This window comes from Leptopilina boulardi, unplaced genomic scaffold, assembly GCF_019393585.1.
Source record: "Leptopilina boulardi isolate dan_hultmark-lab unplaced genomic scaffold, ZJU_Lbou_2.1 LbouV2_353, whole genome shotgun sequence".
Taxonomy (NCBI): Eukaryota; Metazoa; Arthropoda; class Insecta; order Hymenoptera; family Figitidae; genus Leptopilina; species Leptopilina boulardi.
Window position 1 is genome coordinate 136045 of NW_026137922.1, and position 23134 is coordinate 159178.

A 23134-nucleotide genomic window follows, 5' to 3' on the forward strand; every position below is an offset into this window, starting at 1 on the left:
GTAGAATTTTATTAAGATAATTATTAGTTAAAATGATCAATTATTGGAATAGAATTTTGGATAAAAAATTTTAAACAATAATTATTATTTTAGAAGAGATGTAATTAATATATCTGGCTAAATATTTTTTGACGAGAATTTTGAAATTTTTATATTAATTTAAATTAATAAAGATTTTTTGTTAACAAATTTTCGATAACAATTGATTTTTAGAGATTATAATATATCATCTAAATCTTGTTTTTCAAAATTTAAAATGATGTAATTTTCATTTAATTTTAATTAAATTATATAGAACTGAAATAAATTTAAATTTATATAAATTATTAATTAACCACAAATTTAGTCAATTTAAACTTTCATTGATTCAAACCTTACTGAATTCAAAACTCAATTTGTTTTAATTGTAATAAGTGAATATAAAATTTTTATTTTTCATACATGGAATAATTATGTAATTATTAATTATAATAAACAATTATTTTGTTTAACAGTTTTGGTTTCGCACCTTTGAAACGCATATTTCTGAAAATTTATTTACCTTTTTTACCTTTTACAAAGAAAAATGGTATTGCGATTTCTAAAAAACTTAATTATACATAATAATTTAAACGAAAAATCTCATTTAACCAAACATTTCTTTATTAAAATAGATATAGGAATTAACTACTTTATTCTTATTTAGATATGTTATTAATACCGAAAGATTTTATTTAAGAATCCTTTATTGTTACTTATTCATAAATATATCTATTAAATTTGTTTTCGTCTTTCAGTAGAACCGACATTTCACCTTGAGTTTTTTTTTACTTTGTGTATAATTGATATTTGATTTTTAAGTTATAACTTTACAGATAGTTTTAATTTTGTCAATTTGCGATTTCAAACTCTGCCTTTCCAACAAAATTATTTAAGTTAAAAAAATGTTTAAATTAAGAAATTTGAAAATTTTAAATTGTGTAAAAAACGTTTTGTTTAATTTAAAAGTACAGACAATTTTGTTTTATGCATTGTTTATGTATCCGATAGGATATATCGTGCTTAAAAAATATTTTAATATTCTTTTCACACTAAAAAAAAGTCTCAAAAATTTGGAACTGGCAACACATTGCTGAAATTCAGCAATTTTGGAAATCAACAACTCCTTAAATTCAGCCTTCAAATGAGTTGAAATCCCGACTTTTTTAGAGTGTTATTTCATTGAATGAATGACTTACATAAAATTGTAAAGATTTTATTCTTATTAATATGTTATACTGTATATAACATTCAAAATTATTACTAATTATTATAAATAGCATAACTTTTAAATTACAAACTATGGAAAGCATACAGAAATAATATTTTTGTTTTTTGAATGATTACATTAAAAAATAACATTATTCTTAATTAATTTTTTATTTTTGTCCCTTAATTGTTTAAAATAAAATATTTTGGGTTGTTCAAACAATAAGTATGTAATCCTTTTTCGGAGACCTCAAATCCCCCCACCCCTACTCCCTTCTTTTCCAACATAAAAATGGAAAATTAAAAAAAAATTCTTTCTTGATTTGAAAAATACTTTTACATCCAAACAATTAGGAGAGCACCAACTTTTGTATCGTAACTTCGCGTGTGTGAAACATTTTTCCTGTAAATTAAATATATATTTAAACCAAAACCTTTTCCAAATTTTCTTTTTTTACAGGTATTTAATAAACAATTTTTTTAAAACTGTATGAATTAGAAAAAAAAATTAATTTGTTTTTAAAAAATGATTAATATAACTTGCTTTTAATAAATACATAAAGAAATATTTTTATAATAAAAGTTTTAAAAAATTATTTAATCTAAATAATAAATTTCTGCAATAGATATGTTTGAGTTAATTTGATTTATACGATGCTGAGATAAAATTTATAATTTTACTTGAATGTTATGGAATTTGACCTGGAAATAAAAATAAATAATAAATAAGTAAATTGACAATTAATATCTTTTTTTTTCATATGAAGTTTACAAACTTTTTGAGAAGGACCTGTAAGTTAAATATGTCTGAGAAATTTAAAGTTTTCTCTGAACTTAGTTTGAGGCAGCAAAGAAGACGAACCTCTTTACTTCGTGGGAACATTGACGTCCGAACTATTTCAAGCCCATCTACATCTGGTTCCAATACCTCTTTTTTTGTAACAAGTACATTTTCCGGTGACATTGAAAATTTTAATTTTAACAACGAAAATAATCGTGAAGAACTTCAATCACAAGATAATGGCAATGATCATGATAATGATAATGAAATAGTAGAAGACGAAGACTTTCAGGAGGATGATGATGATGATAATGATGAGGATGATTTCGACTATGATGATAACGACGATGAAGACGATGTGTACGACGATGATGACAATAGTGATGGAACAAGTTCTGAAGATAGAGAAGAAAATGTACATATTGATCGGAATCCTCTGATTGCACATAAAAGGATTCTGAAAAACGCATTTCTCGCTGCTAACTTAAAACATACCCAAGGGAATATTATTCTAAGAACATTACGAGAACCTCCTTTTAATTTAACTTATTTACCGAAAGACGTTAGAACATTATTGAATACCCCTACTATAGTAGCAAGTAACATAGTTCAAAACGTTGCAGGAGGAGAGTATCTTCACATTGTATTTAAAAAAACACCTAAGTACTGATGGTGCAAGTATTCACAATGGATCACATTAGTTGTGGCCTCATCAGTACCGTATTAACAATGTTGGTGATAAAAGACCCATTACAGCAGGTATTTTTAAAGGCCGGCATAAACCATCCAATCCATTTGATTTTTATGAGCCACTGGTAGAGGAATTCAGGGAAATTGATGATGAAGGTGGTATCATAATAGGAAATCGTTTAATCCCTCTGACATTTCGAAGCTTAATAGCTGATGCACTGGCCAGAGCATTCGCACTAAATCATTGCGCTCACAATTCTGCCAATGCTTGCTCTAAATGTAAAGTGATAGGGCATCGCAATGTGCCAGGCTTTCCACGTACGACGGTTTTCGAAGGAATTAGGCACGCCCCGAGAACAGACGAAGAATATGAAGCTCTTGAGGACGAAGATCATCACAAGGGTAGAAGTCCATTGTCTCCGTTTGTACCTTTAGTGAGACGAGTGCCTTTTGAACCGATGCACCTTCTGTATCTTGGAAACACGAGAAAAGTATTAAATGCACATGTTTATGGAAAATTTGGATTTAGAAGATTAGATGGTAGAAAATTGGATATTTTTGATTCGAGAATGGAATAATTGCAGGCATACTGCCCATCAGAATTCAATCGTCAACCGAACAAAATTTCTATGCTTCATACATTTAAAGCGACTGAACTGAGACAATTTCTTCTCTACATTTCTCCGGCTGTTCTACAAGATATCTTTACAAACGATCGTTATGAGCATTTTATGATTCTTCATTGCACCAGCCGACTTCTTGCTTCAGACGAGACACAACGTGAAATGTATCCTTTTTGCCAAGGAGCTTGCGAAAGTTACGTAACTTTGTGTGCCAGGTTGTACGGACGACAGTTTCTTTCGTACAATGTGCACTGTCTTTTGCACATGACAGAAGATGTCGAAACATTGGGTAATTTGGATTCATTCAGTGCATTTTCATTTGAAAATAATATGCCAGAAATGCGAAAATTAATTCGGAAACCACATCTCAGTCTTCAGCAAATATATAAAAGACTTTGTGAGAAGGATTTTAATACCGCAATTGTCGATGATGATACTGGCATTCAGTTCACACAACCGCATGCTGAAGGACCACTTTTAGGAGATTTTCCAGCTAATGTTTGGCACCAGTTTCACAACCTGCAAGTTGGTAAATTCAGATATGCAACGAGTCTGCGTGACAGCTACTGCGCGTTAGAAGATTCAAGAATTTGTCTCATAAAAAATATAATAAATTATGGAGACCAAACTTTTTTTATTGTTCAACATTTTCGAACTGCCCTGCCGGTATACAATATTGGAATCACGTCGGACGTTGCAGGCGTATTTAATTGTTCAAATTTATCTCGTAGGCTTGAAGCAGTTAATATCAAAGATGTGAAAAGCAAAGTTTACAGAATGCCTAAATGGAGCAGTGCAAATGGAAGGGAAGAAGTAGTGATTGAAAACAATTGGATATGCGTTTTGTTTCTATCAACGATAGTGTGGCCAGGAAATTAATACCATTTACTTCTTGATTACAATATTTCTCAGTGGATATCATATAGAAGTAACTGGTGAGTTTAGTCTATTTCTTAAATATTTTTATTCTGGTTAATTAAATATTTAAAAAATACAAGCTATTTTATTTTTGTTATCCAAATGAGATTCTGATTTTATTATTCCTAATCATGAAATTGCACTTGAATAGAAGCACATTTTTAAATTGTCTATTATTTTTTATTATCGTCTACTTATATTTTTATGTATAATAGATTAACAAAATTTATATTAAGAAAATCAAAAAATTTAATATATACAAAATATTTATTACAGACATTAATAATAATTTGTTGACTAAAAAGCAGAGTTTGAAATCAGAACTTCTTTATTAAAAAAGTGACAGTCCAAAAGACAAACATCCTAGAGCTAATATGTTTGCACTAACATTGTAAATAGTTTTAAGTGTCCTCTTAAAAGTAAACTTGCTATATAAAATTGCCACAAGCTTTGTAATGTTACAAATTTCAAAGTTGTAAAACTTTTATATAGCACTATATTTTTTAATGCAATTTATTTTATTGATTTAAGCCAAACTCAATTAAAAAAGATTATTTTAATAAAAACTTTTTTTCCCATACAAAAATAAATTTTGAATCTTGCTACTCATATTTTGCGTTATCTGGGATATTAAAAAACGTTGAATTTCAAGAAATTGTGGCGTTTTGACAGAAAATTCATATTTCGCTACAACTAAAAATATTAAATAACTGTTACTTTTTCTATCTTTCAATGTTGGATATTAATAAAAATTAATTATTTTTAATTTATAATTTAATGCAATTACGACACATAGGTGTTTCATAATTTTTTTAATTATTTTCATTGTGAAGTGAAATACAAGCTTTTAACTAATTTTGTAAAATATTTTCTATGTGTTAGCAGCACCATGTCACATTTTTTAACTTTAAAAGGATCGGAACAAAGTAAAGCAAAACGAGCACTTTGGACTACTACCAGTGGTAGGAAAATTAAAACCCCTCAAAATCTTTTGACGACCGATGACGATGCACCTTCGGAAAAAATATCTAAGAATCACAAAAGTGTTAAAGAGCAGATAGAACATTTGACAGCATTAGCAAAACAAGTTATGCCTAATAATTTACGGAAAGTCGAATCAGCGGCAGAGAAGGATGCAAAAAAGCAGACAAAACTATTGGCATCAGTAAAAAAACAAAATGGACTCGAAAAACCGATCGACTCCGTATCAAAAGCAAGCAAAGTTGAAACTCACTCTTCCATGGTCCCAGCACCAAAAGCAGACATTCCAAAATCTGGAGGCAGTTCTAATCCACTAGAAATAGTTAAAACAGTTCCCTCGCAATCTTTTGCGTGAAAAGTAAGTAGAAAGTATTTTCTACAATAATTACATTGTCACATGGATCTTTTGAAACATAAATTACATTATTTATTTTATTATTCAAAACTATATATCGTTCAGTGCAGTTAAATTGTTTAGAAATTAATTACACATACTCTTTTGCAAATCATTTTTTCAATTTTTTTAACAGGAGATCACCAGTCGTTTCCCCAGTTTCTGATCCCAAGAGCAATGCATTTCTGAAGATAAACAATATCGATTTTAACCGCAATCAAGTTCATTCACTTTCGGGTAAAAATAATAATCACATGGAATCACCACCTCAGAACGATGAATTTTTAATTACTTCAGATAGTTCAAAGATAAATAGTGTCGTTTCTTCGCCAACTGAAGCTCATTCGTTTTTAAATGGAAATAATTCTTCTAATGAAATGAATTATCAATTGGACATTCAGGTGCATGATAAAGAAACAGCAGATCTCTTGATATCAGAGATGAAGAAAACGGTAGTAGCATTAGGGTAAGTGGACGTAAAAAAAATTTTAAGCCATTTCTGAAAGAATGTTTTTTTAAATGTAAATTTATTCTTATAAAGTTCAAAAAGAAAACGATGAATTAAAGTAACTAATATATACCTCATGAATATTTAATTGTGATAAATTATGTATTTTTACGTAACTTTCTTAATTCAAGTATTTTTTTGTCTTTCTGTACAAACGCAGCTTGGTATACAGTGATACGAAAAGGACATACGAACAAAATGAACGAATAATAAATCAAAATGATAAGATAATACTTCAAAATGAACAGATCCTGGAAAAAATGTCACAAGAGACAATAGGAGAGGCAAATCTTGATGACACCTTGTATGAGCCACTTAATGGTTTTCCTATTAATACACTCGATCAGTTTATTTATCTAAACGAAAAAGAGCAAAAAAGTTTACGCAAAAAATTGGTAAGAAAGACTATAATTGTTTTATAAACCTCAATTATTTGCTTATGAATTTTTGTGTCAAGATTTCATATCTTTTAAGTTCAACCTGAAATTTAATTTTTATTTTCAAAATTAAGTTTAATATATGTAGACGTTCGCAGAAAAAGGGACCACTTTGTTGGTTTTATTTTAGGAGATAATTGCTATTATCCAAAAATGACTAAAATGTTTGATGGAAAACAATTTACAGAGTATCCCGCGTTGAATCATGACTTTGTGATAATTTGTTGTAATTATAAGTACGTAATAATCATTTTTTTAATTTTAAACTCCTTTTTCTAAAAACTAGTCCATTGATACTTATAACTTTAAATCCCTGTAACTTTGTGAATTTTTCATCTAGAAGAGTCTAAGACCAATCAAAATTTTCTAAATTTAGCAAAGAATTCACCCATATAGATAAGTCCAATATTGCCAATTTGGTCCCTTTTCATGCTGAAGTCCATATATTGTTAGATAAATTATAATTAAATATAGTTAGTTACAATTGATACTAAAATGCAATTTTAATGCATAAATAAAAATTATGTATTTTACAAAATAGCGAATTAATTGTCAAAAAAATTAGTATTGTTACTTTAACCCATAAAAATATTATTAATATAAGAAAGATTTCTTTTCACTTATAATTTTCAACTTAATATGGCACAATACTACTAATCAAGTGTGATTTCTGTTTTATTAATTTTAAACTTTTGCATTTTAGTTTCAGCATTTAGTGGCATTAGGAGGTCCAAGATTAAGAGATTTCTTAAATTGTGCAGTAAAACAAACTTTTACCGATGAACTTATTAACCAATTGTCATGGGATGGAAAAGGAGCGTACCAAAAACTTGGTGACACCAGAGTTTGCAACACTTTATACCGTAAGATCTTAATATAATGCATGCATTATTAACATATTAATATTCAATTAAAAAATAAATAATATTTTAGTTGCAGCAAATCAGCGGATAGGAGTAAGAGCTCGATCCAATAAACTGGACTTTAAAACTGACATTCAAGAAATTTTACGAGTTACAAAACAACGATTTCGAAAAGGTCTAAAAAAACCAACGGAGCCTAGTGCTGGTGGAAACAACGAGAGTGATATGCAACGATTGGAATCTGAAAATATGGATTTGGACGACGACGAGGAAATCGATTCCGAATTTAGTGACGAAGGAGATGTTGAATCGGATGCGTAATATTTCAGAATTAATTTTAAATTTTATTACTTGTTTTCAATTACCGATAAGGTCTAAAAATTATTACTTTTTTTTATACATATTTCTTTATGAAAGAATTTAATTAATATTAAGGTCAGTTGATCTGAAGTCGTCTAGAGTTGGTGGCTAGAGAACTTTTAAAAAACCTGAAATTAATATATAATACTTTAGCATACATTTTGATTATTATTTAATGGTTTTCAAATTGAAAATATGATTTATAAATATTTTTTAAGACAGACAATTGATTACAAAATTAAAAATGGTCCTTTCCATAGCAACTCAGTACAACTTGTACAATAAAAACACGAAACATCTTTTTACTTTAGCTTGACTTGTTAATAATTTATTTGACTTTAAAAATGGTGTAAAATTAACCTAATTCTGATTTACTTTTTGTTTTGTTGTCTGGATTGAAGTTATTTTGATCATAATAATTAACCTTAGCTCAAACTTCAAAACAAAAATTCAGTTAGAATTTAATTTAAAAGAGATTAAGTTTATGAATACGTTTTATGATTTTTGGCCAAAAGATTTTCAAAAATTAGAATTTAATGTTTGAATTTTCATTTTTGTGTTTAATAGAATAGTAACAGATTAAGGTTACACAAAAATTTTGCTTTAAATAATTTAACAATTTTAATACAGTAACAAATTCACTTTTAATAAAAAAAATTAACACTTTACAAGAAAAGTTTCGCACTTTAAATATATAAATAAATAACTTTCTGACAATTTAATTTATTATCTCTTGATAAAACCATTTTAAAAAGAATGAAAACATATTTAAGTATTCAAAAACTTAGTTGATAATGAAAATGTTTACTAAACCTATATTAATTTCAGATTGACTAAAAATTATATACAATGTTAAAATTGTTTAACAAATTCTAGACCATTTGTGTTCGAATTATTCTTGTGATACTAAAAGATAAATATTGTTAGGCACGGCTTACCAAAGACTGAAACTATAAAGTATTATTAATGTGTAGCGTTGCAAAATATTTTTTATTATTAGAACTACGAAAACGGTTTATTTGTACGCGTAATTTCAAGTCATCTTAGTATCACAAATTAAGCGTTTCGATGTAATAATTGGTCAAGCGCTCGGCTGGACGACCTCAAGCCAGTCAAACGCACAAAAAATTAAGAAAAATTAAAATTCAAAATTTTGGTTTTTTTCATTTTTTTTTATGACCGGCTTGAGGCCATCCAGCCGAGCGCTCGACCAATTATTATACCGAAACGCTTAATTTTAATATAACTTTTTATTAAATTTAATGTTTCATTGTATTGTTCAATATGTTTTTTTTATACATTTAATATGTTCTTTTTAATTGTTCATATGTTTCATTGTGTTCATAAATGAATAAACAGTTCATTTCCTTTATTTGTGCCTATTTATTTAATAAAATAATTTTTCTAATCCCAAAAAGTGTACTCGCATATAGATCGCACTTGACCCGCATCAATGCGATCTCACGCGTGAGACACATATGAGCCTCCATGGATGACGCATCGGCATGTGAGTATGAGATCACACGTGCGAATTGATTCGCACTAATGCGACTGCCAGTGATATCACTGTGCGCGCATTTTGTTATCTGGGATAGCTCGAAATATAGACGAAAACGACCAGACACAAGGAAACTTATCAAATCAAACGATGCTAGATCCTCACAGTGATCCAAGTCGAAATTTCATGGCAGGTAATATATAAATAAGTAAAAGTAAAATAAAATTAGAATTAAAATTAAAATTAAAATAAAATTTTCTTTTATATAAAAATTAATTTAAGATAAGTTATTTTTATCGTAAGGAAATAGTACTCTCGAGAAAAACTTAGTTCTTTTTTAGATGGAAATATAATTAATGTAAAGTATAATAAAATTGTAGCAATTAAAATTGTAATTTTTTCTTTCTTTAGATGACAACCAAAATGAAATCATGCTTCTAGACACTGTTGGTAGCGGAGCATCAAATAGTTATCTGAGGCAAGATTATGAAGCTTTTAATAAACCAACAACAACCCTTGGACATGGACCCTCAATAATTCGACTGCTAATCTTTCTCTGGGGGAATAGGAAGTCAAGATAGTTGTTGGGCAAACCATCTTGAAAATCTTAATTCGGAAACTGATAATGCCCAAACGGAATATGATAGCGAAAGTGTTATTACTAATATCGAAAAATCTCTTGTTAGGCCTAATGTGGATGCTACCTCGAATTTTACAAACAGTGGAGAATTGATAAATCAAACTTCCATTTTTCTGTCAATGCTTTTTAGGTGTCAAAATGAGAGGTCAATGTACAGAAGCGGCGGATATAGATATTGCAAAGCTCTTAAATTGTTCTCAACATATTTATTTATAGTTGGAGGGCGAATCACGTACGAAACATTAGCAGCAAATCTTCCACTACCATCTTTGAGTACAATTATGCGAACAATAAGTTCATCATCCATAAAACTAATAGAAGGAAGTTGTCGTACTAATGAATTGAAACAATTTTTTAAGACAGAAATCTTCCACTTGCTGTTTGGTTGAGTGAAGATGCAACGAGGATTACAGGCCGCGTGCAGTGTGACTCTCATACTAATCAATTAGTAAGATTTGTTCTTCCTTTTGACAGTTATGGAATGCCAAAATCATTTTCTTTCATGGCTAATTCAGCAAATGAAATATACGATCACTTCGCGAATAACTCAGGAGCTTCATATTTGTATACTATTATGGCACAACCATTGCAAAATGATGCCCCATGTTTTTGTTTGAACGAAACAGATAATAAGTTTACCGCTGAACTAGTTCTCAAGCGTTAGGACTTTATAATTTCAAAATTAAAAGACGAAGGCATTACTGTCATCGGTATATCTTCTGATGGTGACACTCGTCTGCTTAAAGCTAAGCGAATTAAAATGATGCTTGGTCTTAATCTTCCGTATTTTACTGCAATAGGAAATAACTCAATGATCCCAAGTTTTCATGCTACTGTTCTTCCCGATTTTTTTTGTATACAAGATACCGTACATATTGGAGCGAAATTGAGAACCAGATTGTTGAAATATTCTATAATCATGCCTTTGGGAAACTATTTTATCTCTAATGGACATTTACAAGTGCTTGTGGAATCTGTTTCAAAGGATAAACAATGTTTAAGTCAAAAAGACTTATCCCCAAATGATAAAATGAACTTTTCTTCTGTCATTAAAATCTGTGATCCCAAAATTTGGACTCTGTTGGAAACACACGTACCAGGTAGTGAAGGCACTCGAGAATATTTGAAACTAATGTATTATGTAATAAATTCTTATTTGTCAGTATCCTTAAATATCGCTGATAGAATTTATTATCTGTGGTATGTTATATTTTTTATCCGATTGTGGCGAGCTTGGTTGAATGTAAACCCAAACTATTCTTGGACAAATAACTGTATTACAACAAATGCTTATGTTTGTCTTGAATTAAATGCCCATAGTTTGTTGAATGCACTTTTTAAGTGTATTAAAGAAAATTCTTTTGAACATTTTCTCATTTGGCAATTTGGAAGTCAGCAGTCTGAAAACTTTTTTAGAAATCTCAGGTCAACTAATACAACATGTTCAACTGTTGTCAATTGCACTCTTCTAGAAGCCATGCAACGAATCCAACGAATTCAATTGCAGGCAGACATCTCTGTCATGGATTTCAACCGCGAAGGAGAAAATTTTAATTTTCCGCGAACAAGACATCTTAATGCATCCTACGAAGTTCAGGATAAAGAATTGGGTTTACTATCAGCTAGAGTAGACAGAAATTGCGCTCCTCCAAGTCACTTAGAAATTATTAATATTCTTACCTCCGCCAAACGAGACGCATACTCTATGATTTCTTCACTGGGCATGAAAGTGGACATCGCAAAAGCAGACGATATACAAATTCGAAATTTAAAAGTAATTAACGACGTTGGTGATATTGATGTAGAGGAAGGTGTGGAAAGTGACGAGGGGGAAGATGAGTTGGTTGAACTAAAAGGAAATAATTGGGAAGAAAATTTAGAATCTGAAGAAGTTCTGCAAGATTTAACAATTTTTTCAAACATTCGTGGGACTTTAGAATTGCGCGATTATTCTGATGCAAACATCCAGATTAGACCCGATAGTCCCTTTACAATAGTGACAGACTCTAACGGTAAAGTACATATTGTGCGTAAATCGTCTATTTGTTGGTTATTAAATTCTAATATTTTTAAACTAAGTAGTGACCGTTTACAGAGAGTGCGAGCAGCTGAACTTGAAAAGCAATCCTCGTCAATTAAAAATACGGTTGAAAATCCATAAATAACGTTGCACTATTTTTCACCATTTTCGACTCCCCCCCTCCTCCATGTTGCACATTTTGCATACATTAGCGTTATTTTTTCTATTGAATGTTGCAAATTCTTGACCCCCCCTCCCCTTCAAGCTCAACGTAATTTATGGATGGCCCCAAAATATATTCAATAAATGTAAAATCAAAAAGGGAACATATATTTATGTCACTGTGCCGGAAATGGTTAATTAACCAAAATTCTTTGCGTAGATATTAGAGCCATAGAAACTTACTGCGCAACAAGTAAAGTTGTTAACATTCAGGAACATAAGTTCCTGCATGGGATCCTGTGGAGATTCCTGTACAGGAACTTTTATTTAAAATTTTTTTTCAAACTTTCAGATAAAGGAAACTGCAAGGGAACCTCAGGTAACTAATGTTCCTGCACAGGTACCTGTACAGAATCCTTGTTCCGATATCCTGCAATGGATCCTAGTTCAATCAATTGTTGATGACGGTGCACATCTTAACTGGTTCTCAAAATTGAAAAAAAAATTTCGAATTTTTTTTCTTCAAATAGAAGAGGGATTAATAATGAGTAAAGCAATCCACCATTCATTAAAATCTGTCAAGGCGTTTTCTGTCAAACCTGCCCGCCAGTTTGTCAAATTCGTAAAAAGTGAAATTAGAGAAAATGCGCTTCATGTGGTTCAATAAGTATAAATTTTAAGTGATTCAATATTTTTTTAATTAGCAATCCTGGCACCATGAAGTGCTTACTAATATAATAAAGTACCATTGCAAGAGCCTTTCTGCGGGTAAGAAAATCGGAATAGGCAATAAAATTGGGAGAGGGGGGAGCCTCCGAGTTTAGACAGGCGCTTTAATACTGTTACAAAGTGATTAGTCACGCCACCGGTGGCGATCTCCGAACCTGCGCTAGAACTAGGCTGTGGTAAGGTAGGAACTGCGCAGGCGAGTGACCGACTAGGTAACGAGAATGTGTATCACTCGCTCGACTGAATTTCGCTTGCCGCTGCCACTGTAGAGCAAGAGAGAAGGAGCGAGGCAGTAGAGGCGGGAGAGAGAGAGCTCTATGACGAAGGCCATGGGATGAGTCACATAGAGACGAGACGTGCATACTCTATGAACTGGCGCGTTCTGTTACACGAGGTGGACTCGTGGATATAGTATGGCGATATAAGCGTTCCTTTTATTTTATGTATAAAGAGTTAATAAAGTGTGATATTGAGAGAAATAGTGATTTAGTAAGTGTTGATTAACCCTGTGGATTAATCGTGGGTAAGTTCAAATTAATGTGCAGGTCGTGTCTCGCCGCTGGTTTTTCTGCTTGCCAGTGTTCGGCAGAATTCCCTCTGGGGATAAAGAGTGTCTCAGAGGTGTTGTATTTGTTTATTTTTATAGGAATAGAGTTCGATTAAAGTTTATTAATTACCTTTAAAATTAATTGGCGCCAGAAGGCGAAAATTTATATTATAAATTTGCTTTATATTCTTATTAGTTGAGACTAAGATTTGATGATGCATTTAGCAGAAAATTTCTATTAATTGAATTCATACGTCACAATACCTACCCGACTTCTCGATGCGTTAGTCTCTTAACTTAAAAAATACTTTAGATTGGCCTCTAAAACTTTAGGTGCATATTCTTAGATGTATTACCTAAAGGTTTATGAAAAAAAAATTTTTGATTTTTTTGACTGTGTAAAGTAGGATCCCTCCTTAAGGGGGGCGCCTACTTTATCGGGTCAAAAAAATCGAATTTTTAAACGTTGCCTTAACTGAAATTACAACTATCAGAGAATATGCTCTTAAAATATTACGTCAAAATACAAAGTATTTTTCGAGTTACAGCTTGTAGAACGCAATAAAGCGCGTGGCCTGGCGCGCGACTCCACTCGCGGTCTCTAATACTTTTCATAATTTGTTGCGCTTATCTACTATTACACCTACCATTAAAATTACCATTTATCAGTAAAATGTCGTCTTATCGAAGATCTACCCATAAAAAAATAGTTGTTCATCGAGGCCTGTGACTGCCGTAAGTTTTTAATAAACAGTTTTTCAATCTTTAAACTCGTTTTTCTCAAAACATTGTTTTTGTAGTTTGCGTACACGATAGACAAAAATCTATTCAACCGATTAAGGTCTACCTGGGCTTGTTTTAAAGACAAAAAAGTGTCTCTTCTGTATGAACTAAATTTGTTTTTGATAGAGTTAAATTTAGTGCTTTCTTTTAAAGAAAAAATGAGATTTTTTTGGCGAAAATTAAATTTTTTTTAAAAAAGTCATGTAAAAATGTCAGTTTTTACTTTCTATTGAAATCTTTTAATTCATACAGAAGGCAATAATGTATATGTAAAGAAAAAATTTTGTTTTTTTGTTTTAGATAAGAATTGTGGACCTTAGGTTGTACGCAATGGGAAAATTTCAGCAGCGAGGCGTTATATATATGGCGTTTATTTTATTATTAAATTCTATTTTCATTTAATCAAAAAATTATATTTCAAAGATTTAAATATATAAGAAAACATACACTAAATCTCGCATCGATTTATTTAAATGTGTTTGAGAAAAAAATTCCTGAAATGTACGCAGTTTTTTACCTTCTAAAGTAGGCGCCCCCCTTAAGTTAAATAGATTACTTACAACCATCAAATGCAATGTAACTATAAACATTGATGCATTTTGGAATCCTATGTTGTCTAATAAAATTCCAGCTATACTTGGTCCAATAAACGCTCCTAAAGCAAAGGAACTTGTCCAAAGACCGCTTATAAGGCCGTAAGTTTCCAAATTGTTAGGAATTCCGTGTGATCTGCAAGCCAAAAAAAATATTTATCTACATCTCTCTATATTATAAAAAGATTTTGCCGCTGTCTCCTTATAGGTCATTCCACGTTAAGAGTAACCAACCGAAGACCTAATATATATACCTTATTAAAAACATAGATCATTGGTTGGTTACTCTTGACGTGGAATGACCCATATATATATATACCTATAATAATATTTTAGCTATGATTTTAACCTTTAACCCAGCGGCAACTTGATTTACAGACCAACCTATATTACATTGTACAAAATCTTTTTGGAGATTGTACATTCACAATTTGTATTTGTGTTAAAATTTGTAAAATTACTATATTCAATAAGGTTATGTTACTACATTAAAAAAAACACTTTTACAATTTTCTGTAAATTTACTACTTTCAAAGTGGGTAATAGGTGAAACATAATTAGTTGTTGCATCCGTCACCTATTACCCACTTTGAAAGTAGTAAATTTACAGAAAATTGTAAAAGTGCTTTTTTTATGTAGTAACATAACCTTATTGAATATAGTAATTTTACAAATTTTAACACAAATACAAATTGTGAATGTACAATCTCAAAAAAGATTTTTTACAGTGTAGTATTAAAACAAACATAACCTAAAAATTCAAACTCATAGGTCAAAGGACCGTTGGAATTGAGGTTCCTTACTGGAAATTCTCATGTACACGGAGAGAAAAATCTAGCTTTTATAGCATGATATGGCATACGTTTAACGCATGAATCTTTTCCATGCTATTATAGTAGAAAAATTCTAGTAATATTAATCAGAATTCATACATTAATGGTATGACTGGTGTCCATGCTTAAAAGGTTTGAGAAACATGCTTTCATAGTATGTACTTATTTAATACTTTAAATGCATAAGCGCCACCCGTAAATCGTATGAAACTGAAACCTACTACTATTGCAGGAGTCTAATGCTTTTTCGGTATTAGAGTCCTGCAACTGGCGATTAAGCCATGCCTACTTTAACTTGACTAAAACTTGGTGATCGCCAGATGCAGGACTCTAATATTGAAAAAGTATTAGACTCTTGCAATAGTAGTAGGTGGTAGCAATAGTAGTATGTTATTTGATTTTTAATTGAATAATTTTTAATTTTTATAAACTGCTGTCTGCCAAATGAAAATTTCAATATAAAATCCTATATTGTTTCGTTTATATAATTTCATGTGAAATCTTAGATAGATATTTCAGAATCTACATGAAATCCTATATGATTTCTTATATTCAAATCAATCATATACATCTCCCACGTGAAGATTTTTAATATGTTTTCGTGTTAGATTTTTTGTAATAATTTTTTATTCAAGAATCGAAAAAAGATTTGGTGTATGATTTGATATAGAAAAATTTCTGGTTAAGAATTAAGCATTGAATTTTGGTAGTTTTTTTATGAGAAATCACAAAGAAAATTGACATAAGAAATTGAAGGAAAAAATTAACGATAAAAATTGTAGGATTTCACATAGGAGTTTACATAATTTATTAACTAAGAATACGTTTATAAGAATTTACATCGAATCCCACTTCAAATTATGTTTCAATATTCTATATGATTTTCCATAAGATCCTATATAGTTTTTTACATGTCACATAGGATTTTATGTAGATTTTAATATAGGAATTTATGTCAGATACTATATAAGTTAAGAATTTTCAATAGTGTTATGTTTGACGAACATAACTGTTGTCAAGGGTCTAGAACTTCTACAGGATTACCGCTACGTTCAACAAACAAAGAATTTCAAATACCGTTCGACACTCTTAATGCATAAATGGGACGTTCCACGTCAACCGGCCCAAAGCTATGTCCAAAATTCTATGCAATAAAAATAAACATGTAATAGATGAAAATACTTGTAAACTCATCCCCTTTCAATTGCAAAGTGGCAGAATTGAAAATTCAATATGGCGTCATACTATGTCAAGTGGAAGCGGCTAACTTCAGAAATAAGTAAATATATTTATTAATTTCTTTTAAAAAATTATGCAAAAATTGTAGGTCACCACATATTTTAATGTTTTTTAGGTCGCTGATTACAAATCTGAAGTCAGTTTTTCAAAATTCAAAATGGCGGATCCAATATGGCGGACGAATTTTTTAAAAATTCATTGAATTTGCTTGAAACTTGTTACTCAGGGGGTTTCGAGGTCGCTGATTACGAATCTGAATTCAGTTTTTCAAAATTCAAAATGGCGGATCCAATATGGGGACAATAAAAATTGAAATTCAATCGAATTTATTTGAAAATCGTTACTCGGGGGTTTTTGGGATCGCTGATTACGAATCCGATGTCAATTTTTAAAAATTCAATATGGCGGACAATAAAATTAAAATTCAACCGAGTTTACTTAAAAATCGTTACTTGGGAGTTTTTGGGGTCGCTGAGTACGAATTTGAAGTCAGATTTAAAAAGTTCAATTTTATTGTGCGCCATATTGGATCCGCCATTTTGAATTTTTAAAATCTGACTTCGTATTCGTAATTAGCGACCCCAGTGATATAAAATTCGTAATCGGTGACCCCAAAAAATCCCCGAGTAACGAGTTTCAGGTAAATTCGATTGAATTTCAATTTTATTGTCCGCCATTTTGAATTTTTAAAATCTGACTTCGGATTCGTAATCAGTGATCTCAAAAACCCCTGAGTAACAAGTTTCAAGCAAATCTAGTAAATTCCGTATGAGATACTGCTTTTCATCCCATAAATTCAAGAAGTGTGTCTTCTACCCTTAAAACTCAAAAAGGGCCGATATAAAAAAATATGTGTTCAATATTTTTCCATGTTTTAGAAGTGTGCCAAGTTTCATCAAAATCGGTGATTAACAGTTGGGTAGTGTTACTTCTAAGAACCATAATCAAAAAAAATTTTTAAGTGCCAACATATTTTTATTTAAACCTCCTTCTGGCGCACAGTGAGTCGTACCGAAGATGTAGTCCGGGAGCCGGCGAGATTTAGTCCAGTCATTTCCTTCCGGACGATAATTTGTGAAATAATTGTTGCAGTTGTGTCATGAAGCTACGTGACCATCAGCTGCACTACCAAACTAGAGTTACACACGCCAAACACGTAAAAAAATTATTTTTAGTAATTTCCTCCCGACTGATACTTTGTCAAATGATAGTTCACAAATAAAAAAACACAAACAAATAAAAACGTCAGTTGGCTGTAAAGTGGTGGATTATATGTCAGCCAGTCACTCAAACATGTAAAAAAATATTTTTCAGTGATTTTCTTTCACTTGAAACTTACCCAGATAATAGTTTACATCATATCTTAATGAAATAAAATCGTCCGCTGGCTGTATGTGGGTGGAAACATTGTCAGCTGGCACAATGTGGCCCAAAAAAGTCATGCTGACACCCCTAGAATTGTTTCAAATGGAAAAAAACCCCTATTTTTTAATATTAAAATCGGTTATTATTTAATGGTGCCGCCAGACCCTTGACGATTCCCATGTATTTTATAAGAGGAAAAGCTGCCTTTTCCTAAAATTACAATAATTTCGTTAAAACTTAATATTTTTTAATCGGCCAACGATATTTCTCTTCAGGAGTGTTCAAATTATGAAGTTCTAATAATTATTTGAAAAAAATTATATTACATGTTTTTTACAAGGCAGCAAAAAACCACATAAATAAAAAAAAGGTAAAATATCAAATATCTCAGGTATGAAATATCATACTTATCACATAAAATGCACGAGATTCATTAGTTTACAAGTCTGAAAAAGAAGTATTTACATTTTCTTCAAAGTTATAGGTTATAAATTTTATGGAATGTAATTTATATATTCTAATCTAAACATGCCAAAACGATAGTACGCCTTCAACATCATTAAACATTCATAATGTTGTATCTATTGTATTAAACATATTTAAAAAAATAAATGTCGATATCATTTGTTGTCGATTTGAAAGTTTGTCTTTAACTTTATACAGCACTGATAGTTATGTGTCTACTATATACAAATTGAGTTGTAAACAATTTCAGACATTCAACCGGGGTATTATTAATGCAATTGACACATCTCTTCGGGATTTTAACATATTCGCACAATTTTACCGTATGATGCATGAAGAAATAAAAAAAACAATGACTGAAAATAACATAACCATGGAACTTGAGATACAATTTTTATTTTCATTGAAATCTGGGATAGATAGTATACGATACAATTTACAAAAGGTTAATGAAGTTGCTGCAATTTTGACTACAACTGCAGATGGTTTTATTCCAGAATCATTCAAACCGTTGTATAATAAAAAGACTAAAAATTTGCAGTATGTAAGTTCTATGAACCCTAATGTTGAGCAATGGATATATCCATTATTTCATCCATATGGTACGAGAGGCTGGTATTAAAATATGACTTGTGTTAATCCTAATAAACGTCTTTCACGGTCTGTATACATCAAATTTAAAATAGCGTCTATAGATGACAATCTACTTTTAAAGGGTGGACGATTTTTTCAGCAATGGCTTGTTGATAATTATGTGAAGGTTGAAAAAGATAGGACAAATTTTTATCGAAATAATCAATCAAATCTTCGTGCCGAAAGTTATAAAGGACTAATTGATCATTTACAAAGAAGGGCAAATTAGCCGAACAGTGAGTGTTACATCCCGGTAACAATTTTCCCTAATTTTTCTTATTCTTATCATTAAAATAAGACATTATATATAATTCTATAATAATTTTACAATACTTAAACTGTATGTCTTATTTTAATGTATTTATTTATGTATATATTGATAGGATAGAGTGTGGAAACGAAATTGATCTCAGAAGAGATATGACATTCGTTTTCACCATATAAGTTCAGAAAGTTGAAAAGCTAAAAATAGGATATATGTAAGCAAAATGTGTAGCAAGTTCGAGCTTGTTTGTTTATACGCGTGAAGAATGTGAAGGTTGTGAAGATCCAAGTGTAATATGATCTTCAAAAACCCATTGTCAGCATATAAAAGAGAGAATTCAGAAAGAAGAAGATTCAATGTCATACATGCGATGTAGATCATTACCATATAAGGAAAGTGATTCTATTTATAGATCACCCCTTCCCCAATAATATGACATTTCTCCCACTAATTAGCATAATCGACTAGTATATAAACAAGAGCTTTTTCCATAAAGCTTGTCAAAAGTTCCGGTGCAATCTCTAACATCGTAGAGCGACCCTTCAGTTTACTTTCGCCCTAATTATTGTATTCTTTCCTGATAGCCAATAGGTGCAAGTTAATTTGACTTTTCACTTAGAACATAGTTCTTTCCTGATAGCCAATAGGTTCAAGAGAAGCAAATTAACACTTAGAATCAATAATTTAATAGAAATAACTGTCGTATTTATAACTATAAATACTAAAGAAATCTTGCATTATCTCTTTTTCTAAATTTGTCAATTTAGTATATGTTGCTTCTCTTACACCTGCTATAAAATTCATTCCTGTCAAAGGTGCGAGTGACGAGAAATAACAATAAAGAATATTGTAATTCTTTAAATAGTTATAAAACAACCTAAGTCGTTAAAGTTACACAAGTGCGACCAAAACGAACTATTTCAAATCAAATCAAACCAATTATAACGACTAAGCTATAATCATCGATTTATCCGACTTCATTGCTAAAAGTAAGTAAAAGAATTGTAAACTTGTATCATTATTGTATAATCATTACTATATAATTATTATTTAATCAATAAATGTTATAAAAGGGAATATTTGACTTGTTATTGTAACGCAAAACCCGTAGTTTTGACAAGTGACCACGATCCTACATAAAAATAAATATCAGGCTTTACCAACCTGATTAATCAGCCTTATTACCTTCAAGTAAATAAAATTCATTTTTATTTAAAAACCACGCCTAGTTCGGAACGTAACAGTGAGATAGGTAAAATTGTAATTCTTCCATCATCATTCACATGTTCTCCAAGAAATATATTACAAAATTATCAGTATGCAATGGCTATTGTGAGGAAATTTGGGAAACCTGATCTAATTATTACGATTACATGTAATCTAAATTGGTGTGAGATACAGGAAAATTTACTACCTTATCAATCTGCCACTGACAGACCAGATATTGTTTCTAGAGTTTTTAACATAAAAAATAAAGTGATTAATGTGTATGTGTATGTGTATGTACTTGCATATGTTCCTGAGTATCAAAAGAGTGAATTGACTCACATGCATTTATAAGTAAGCTTAAAGCGAAACAATAAAATAAGCACATCACGGATTGTAGAGAAAAATATTTCTGCAGAAATTCCAGATCCAATGGAGAATCGTGTACTTCATGATATTATTATGAGAAACATAATTCTCGGTCCATGTGGAAGCTGGTGTAAAGATGAAAATGGTAAATGTTTAAAAAGTTTTCTAAAGAATTTCTGCTCAGAAACAATAATGGACGAAAATAAATAGCCGACGTATTGTCATCGCAATAGCGAAACATCTAATCGATTAAATAAAAACTATTTCATTGCTATATTAATGATGAAGTTGATTCGAGCATTAAATCTATAAAATATTTATTTAAATATATTTATAAGGGACATGATGCTGTTGCTATTGTGATAACCGACAGTGTGAATAGTGCAACTTCTGTATAATGTGATGAAATTCGAAATTTCATTGAAAATCGATATGTAAATACCGTTGAAGCGTGTGATAGAATTTTTGGAAGACTAATACAGAATAAAAGTCATTCTGTTACCCAATTGTCTGTTCATTTATCTCATTTACATATCGTTACTATTAGCGAAGAAGTTAATGACGATGCTATAAGATCAGCATTGCAGAAAAGGACAATGTTATTAGAATACTTTGCTTTAAACGAACGTGATGCAGAATCGAGGCAATTTACATATTCAAAAATGCCATGTCATTATGTTTTTAAAAAGGAAGGTGGTGAAAGTACATTCAAATGGTTAACACGTTTAAGATTTTTTAATGTCATTCTTATCAAAGCTGATCGAAAATGGGATGGAGCTTTGATTGAAGAAGAAGTATGGATGGTGCTCCGTCAATTAAGATACTTATTTATAAGCATTTTAATATAATGTCATCGAGTTAACCAAATAAACTATGGGAGAAGTTCAAAGATAAGTAATTGCAAGATTTAAAACGAAATTATGCATCTTCTGAAGCTGATGAAAGAGCATATATTGAAATATGTAACTTTCTTCGTCAAGAAGAATCTGATATTCCAAATTTTAAGGAAATGCCACAATTAAATGATTTAAACATTGTTGTAGATAAGGATATTACTAACGAAATTTATTTGCAGCAGCATAAAGGCATTGATGAAATGCAATATGCTCAGTTGAATTATAAACTGAAGGATATTGGAAATTTCAAATGTTTTTACATTAATGGACCGGGGGATCCAGAAAAACATATGTTTATATACTACTTTATACAATTTGTTAAGAAGTAATGGAAAACTTGTTTGTTGTATGGCATTCACAGGCATTGGAGCAATATTACTTCTACATGGAAAACCTGTTCATAAAAGGTTTGGAATGGCTGTTCCATTATTTTATGATTGTGTAACAAACATTAAAAGTCTACCAAAGGAAATATTTATTAGTAATTGAAAACGGTACTTTAAATGATAGTAATAATAATCTATTAGCTCCAGAACATTGCGTACAAAACAATGATTTAATTGATACATTTTTTAGAGAATTAACGAGACGAAAATTGGATGATTTAGGAAAGATGCAATATTGTCTGCACGAAAATTTGATGTGGATTAAATTAACAGTAGAGTAGTGCACTGTGTACAAAACACGCGTGCTTTAGCGCGAGGTCGGTCTCGTTTCGAGAAAAGTGTTTAATCCCCCTAGCGCACACAATATTTAACCCAGACAGTTCATATTTAGTAAACAAATGTATTTTTGCATGAAAATAAAAGGAAAAAAGGCGATCATGATTGCAGTTAATGAGTAACTTTTTATCAAATTTTTCAAGAAAAAATGATAATATTAGGATAAAACTGTATTTTTCCACCAAAAACGAAGAAATGCCGATCTTTATGCCTTTATATTTAAGGGGATTCTGTATACATTTTTACGTGTAGATTACAAAAAAAATATAGCAGTCATGATTGGAGTTGATTATCATAGCGTTGTCAAGGAAAAACCATGAATTTTTACGAAAAATACCTAAAATTGACTATGTACCCCTCCTAGCAGCCACATCTTTTGACATAATG

The 23134-nt window shown here is 30.6% G+C and overlaps 2 protein-coding genes across 3 annotated transcripts in view; one reads left to right on the top strand and one right to left on the bottom strand.

Annotated features, from left to right (window-relative positions):
* The window catches only part of LOC127286354 (MFS-type transporter SLC18B1-like), a 255832-nt gene that overhangs the window by 19843 nt on the left and 212855 nt on the right, over positions 1–23134 (bottom strand). The window contains exon 7 of the mRNA XM_051312754.1: positions 14722–14890. Within this exon, the coding sequence (XP_051168711.1) occupies positions 14722–14890 (169 nt within the window). The remainder of the gene's footprint in view (positions 1–14721; positions 14891–23134) is intronic.
* LOC127286356 (uncharacterized) lies at positions 3647–5566 on the top strand. Of its 2 annotated transcripts, none has more exons than XM_051312758.1 (2): positions 3647–4256; positions 5122–5566. In XM_051312758.1, exon 1 carries the CDS (start codon positions 3652–3654, stop codon positions 4198–4200), a length of 549 nt encoding a protein of 182 aa, XP_051168715.1. In that variant the 5' UTR covers positions 3647–3651; the 3' UTR covers positions 4201–4256; positions 5122–5566. The 2 variants fall into 2 exon arrangements, with proteins under 2 accessions (XP_051168715.1, XP_051168713.1); XM_051312756.1 differs by having other exon boundaries at positions 5125–5566.

Bases quoted from the DNA above. Each gene is read 5' to 3' on its own strand.
- LOC127286356 (XM_051312758.1), top strand. From the start codon at position 3,652: ATGCCAGAAATGCGAAAATTAATTCGGAAACCACATCTCAGTCTTCAG.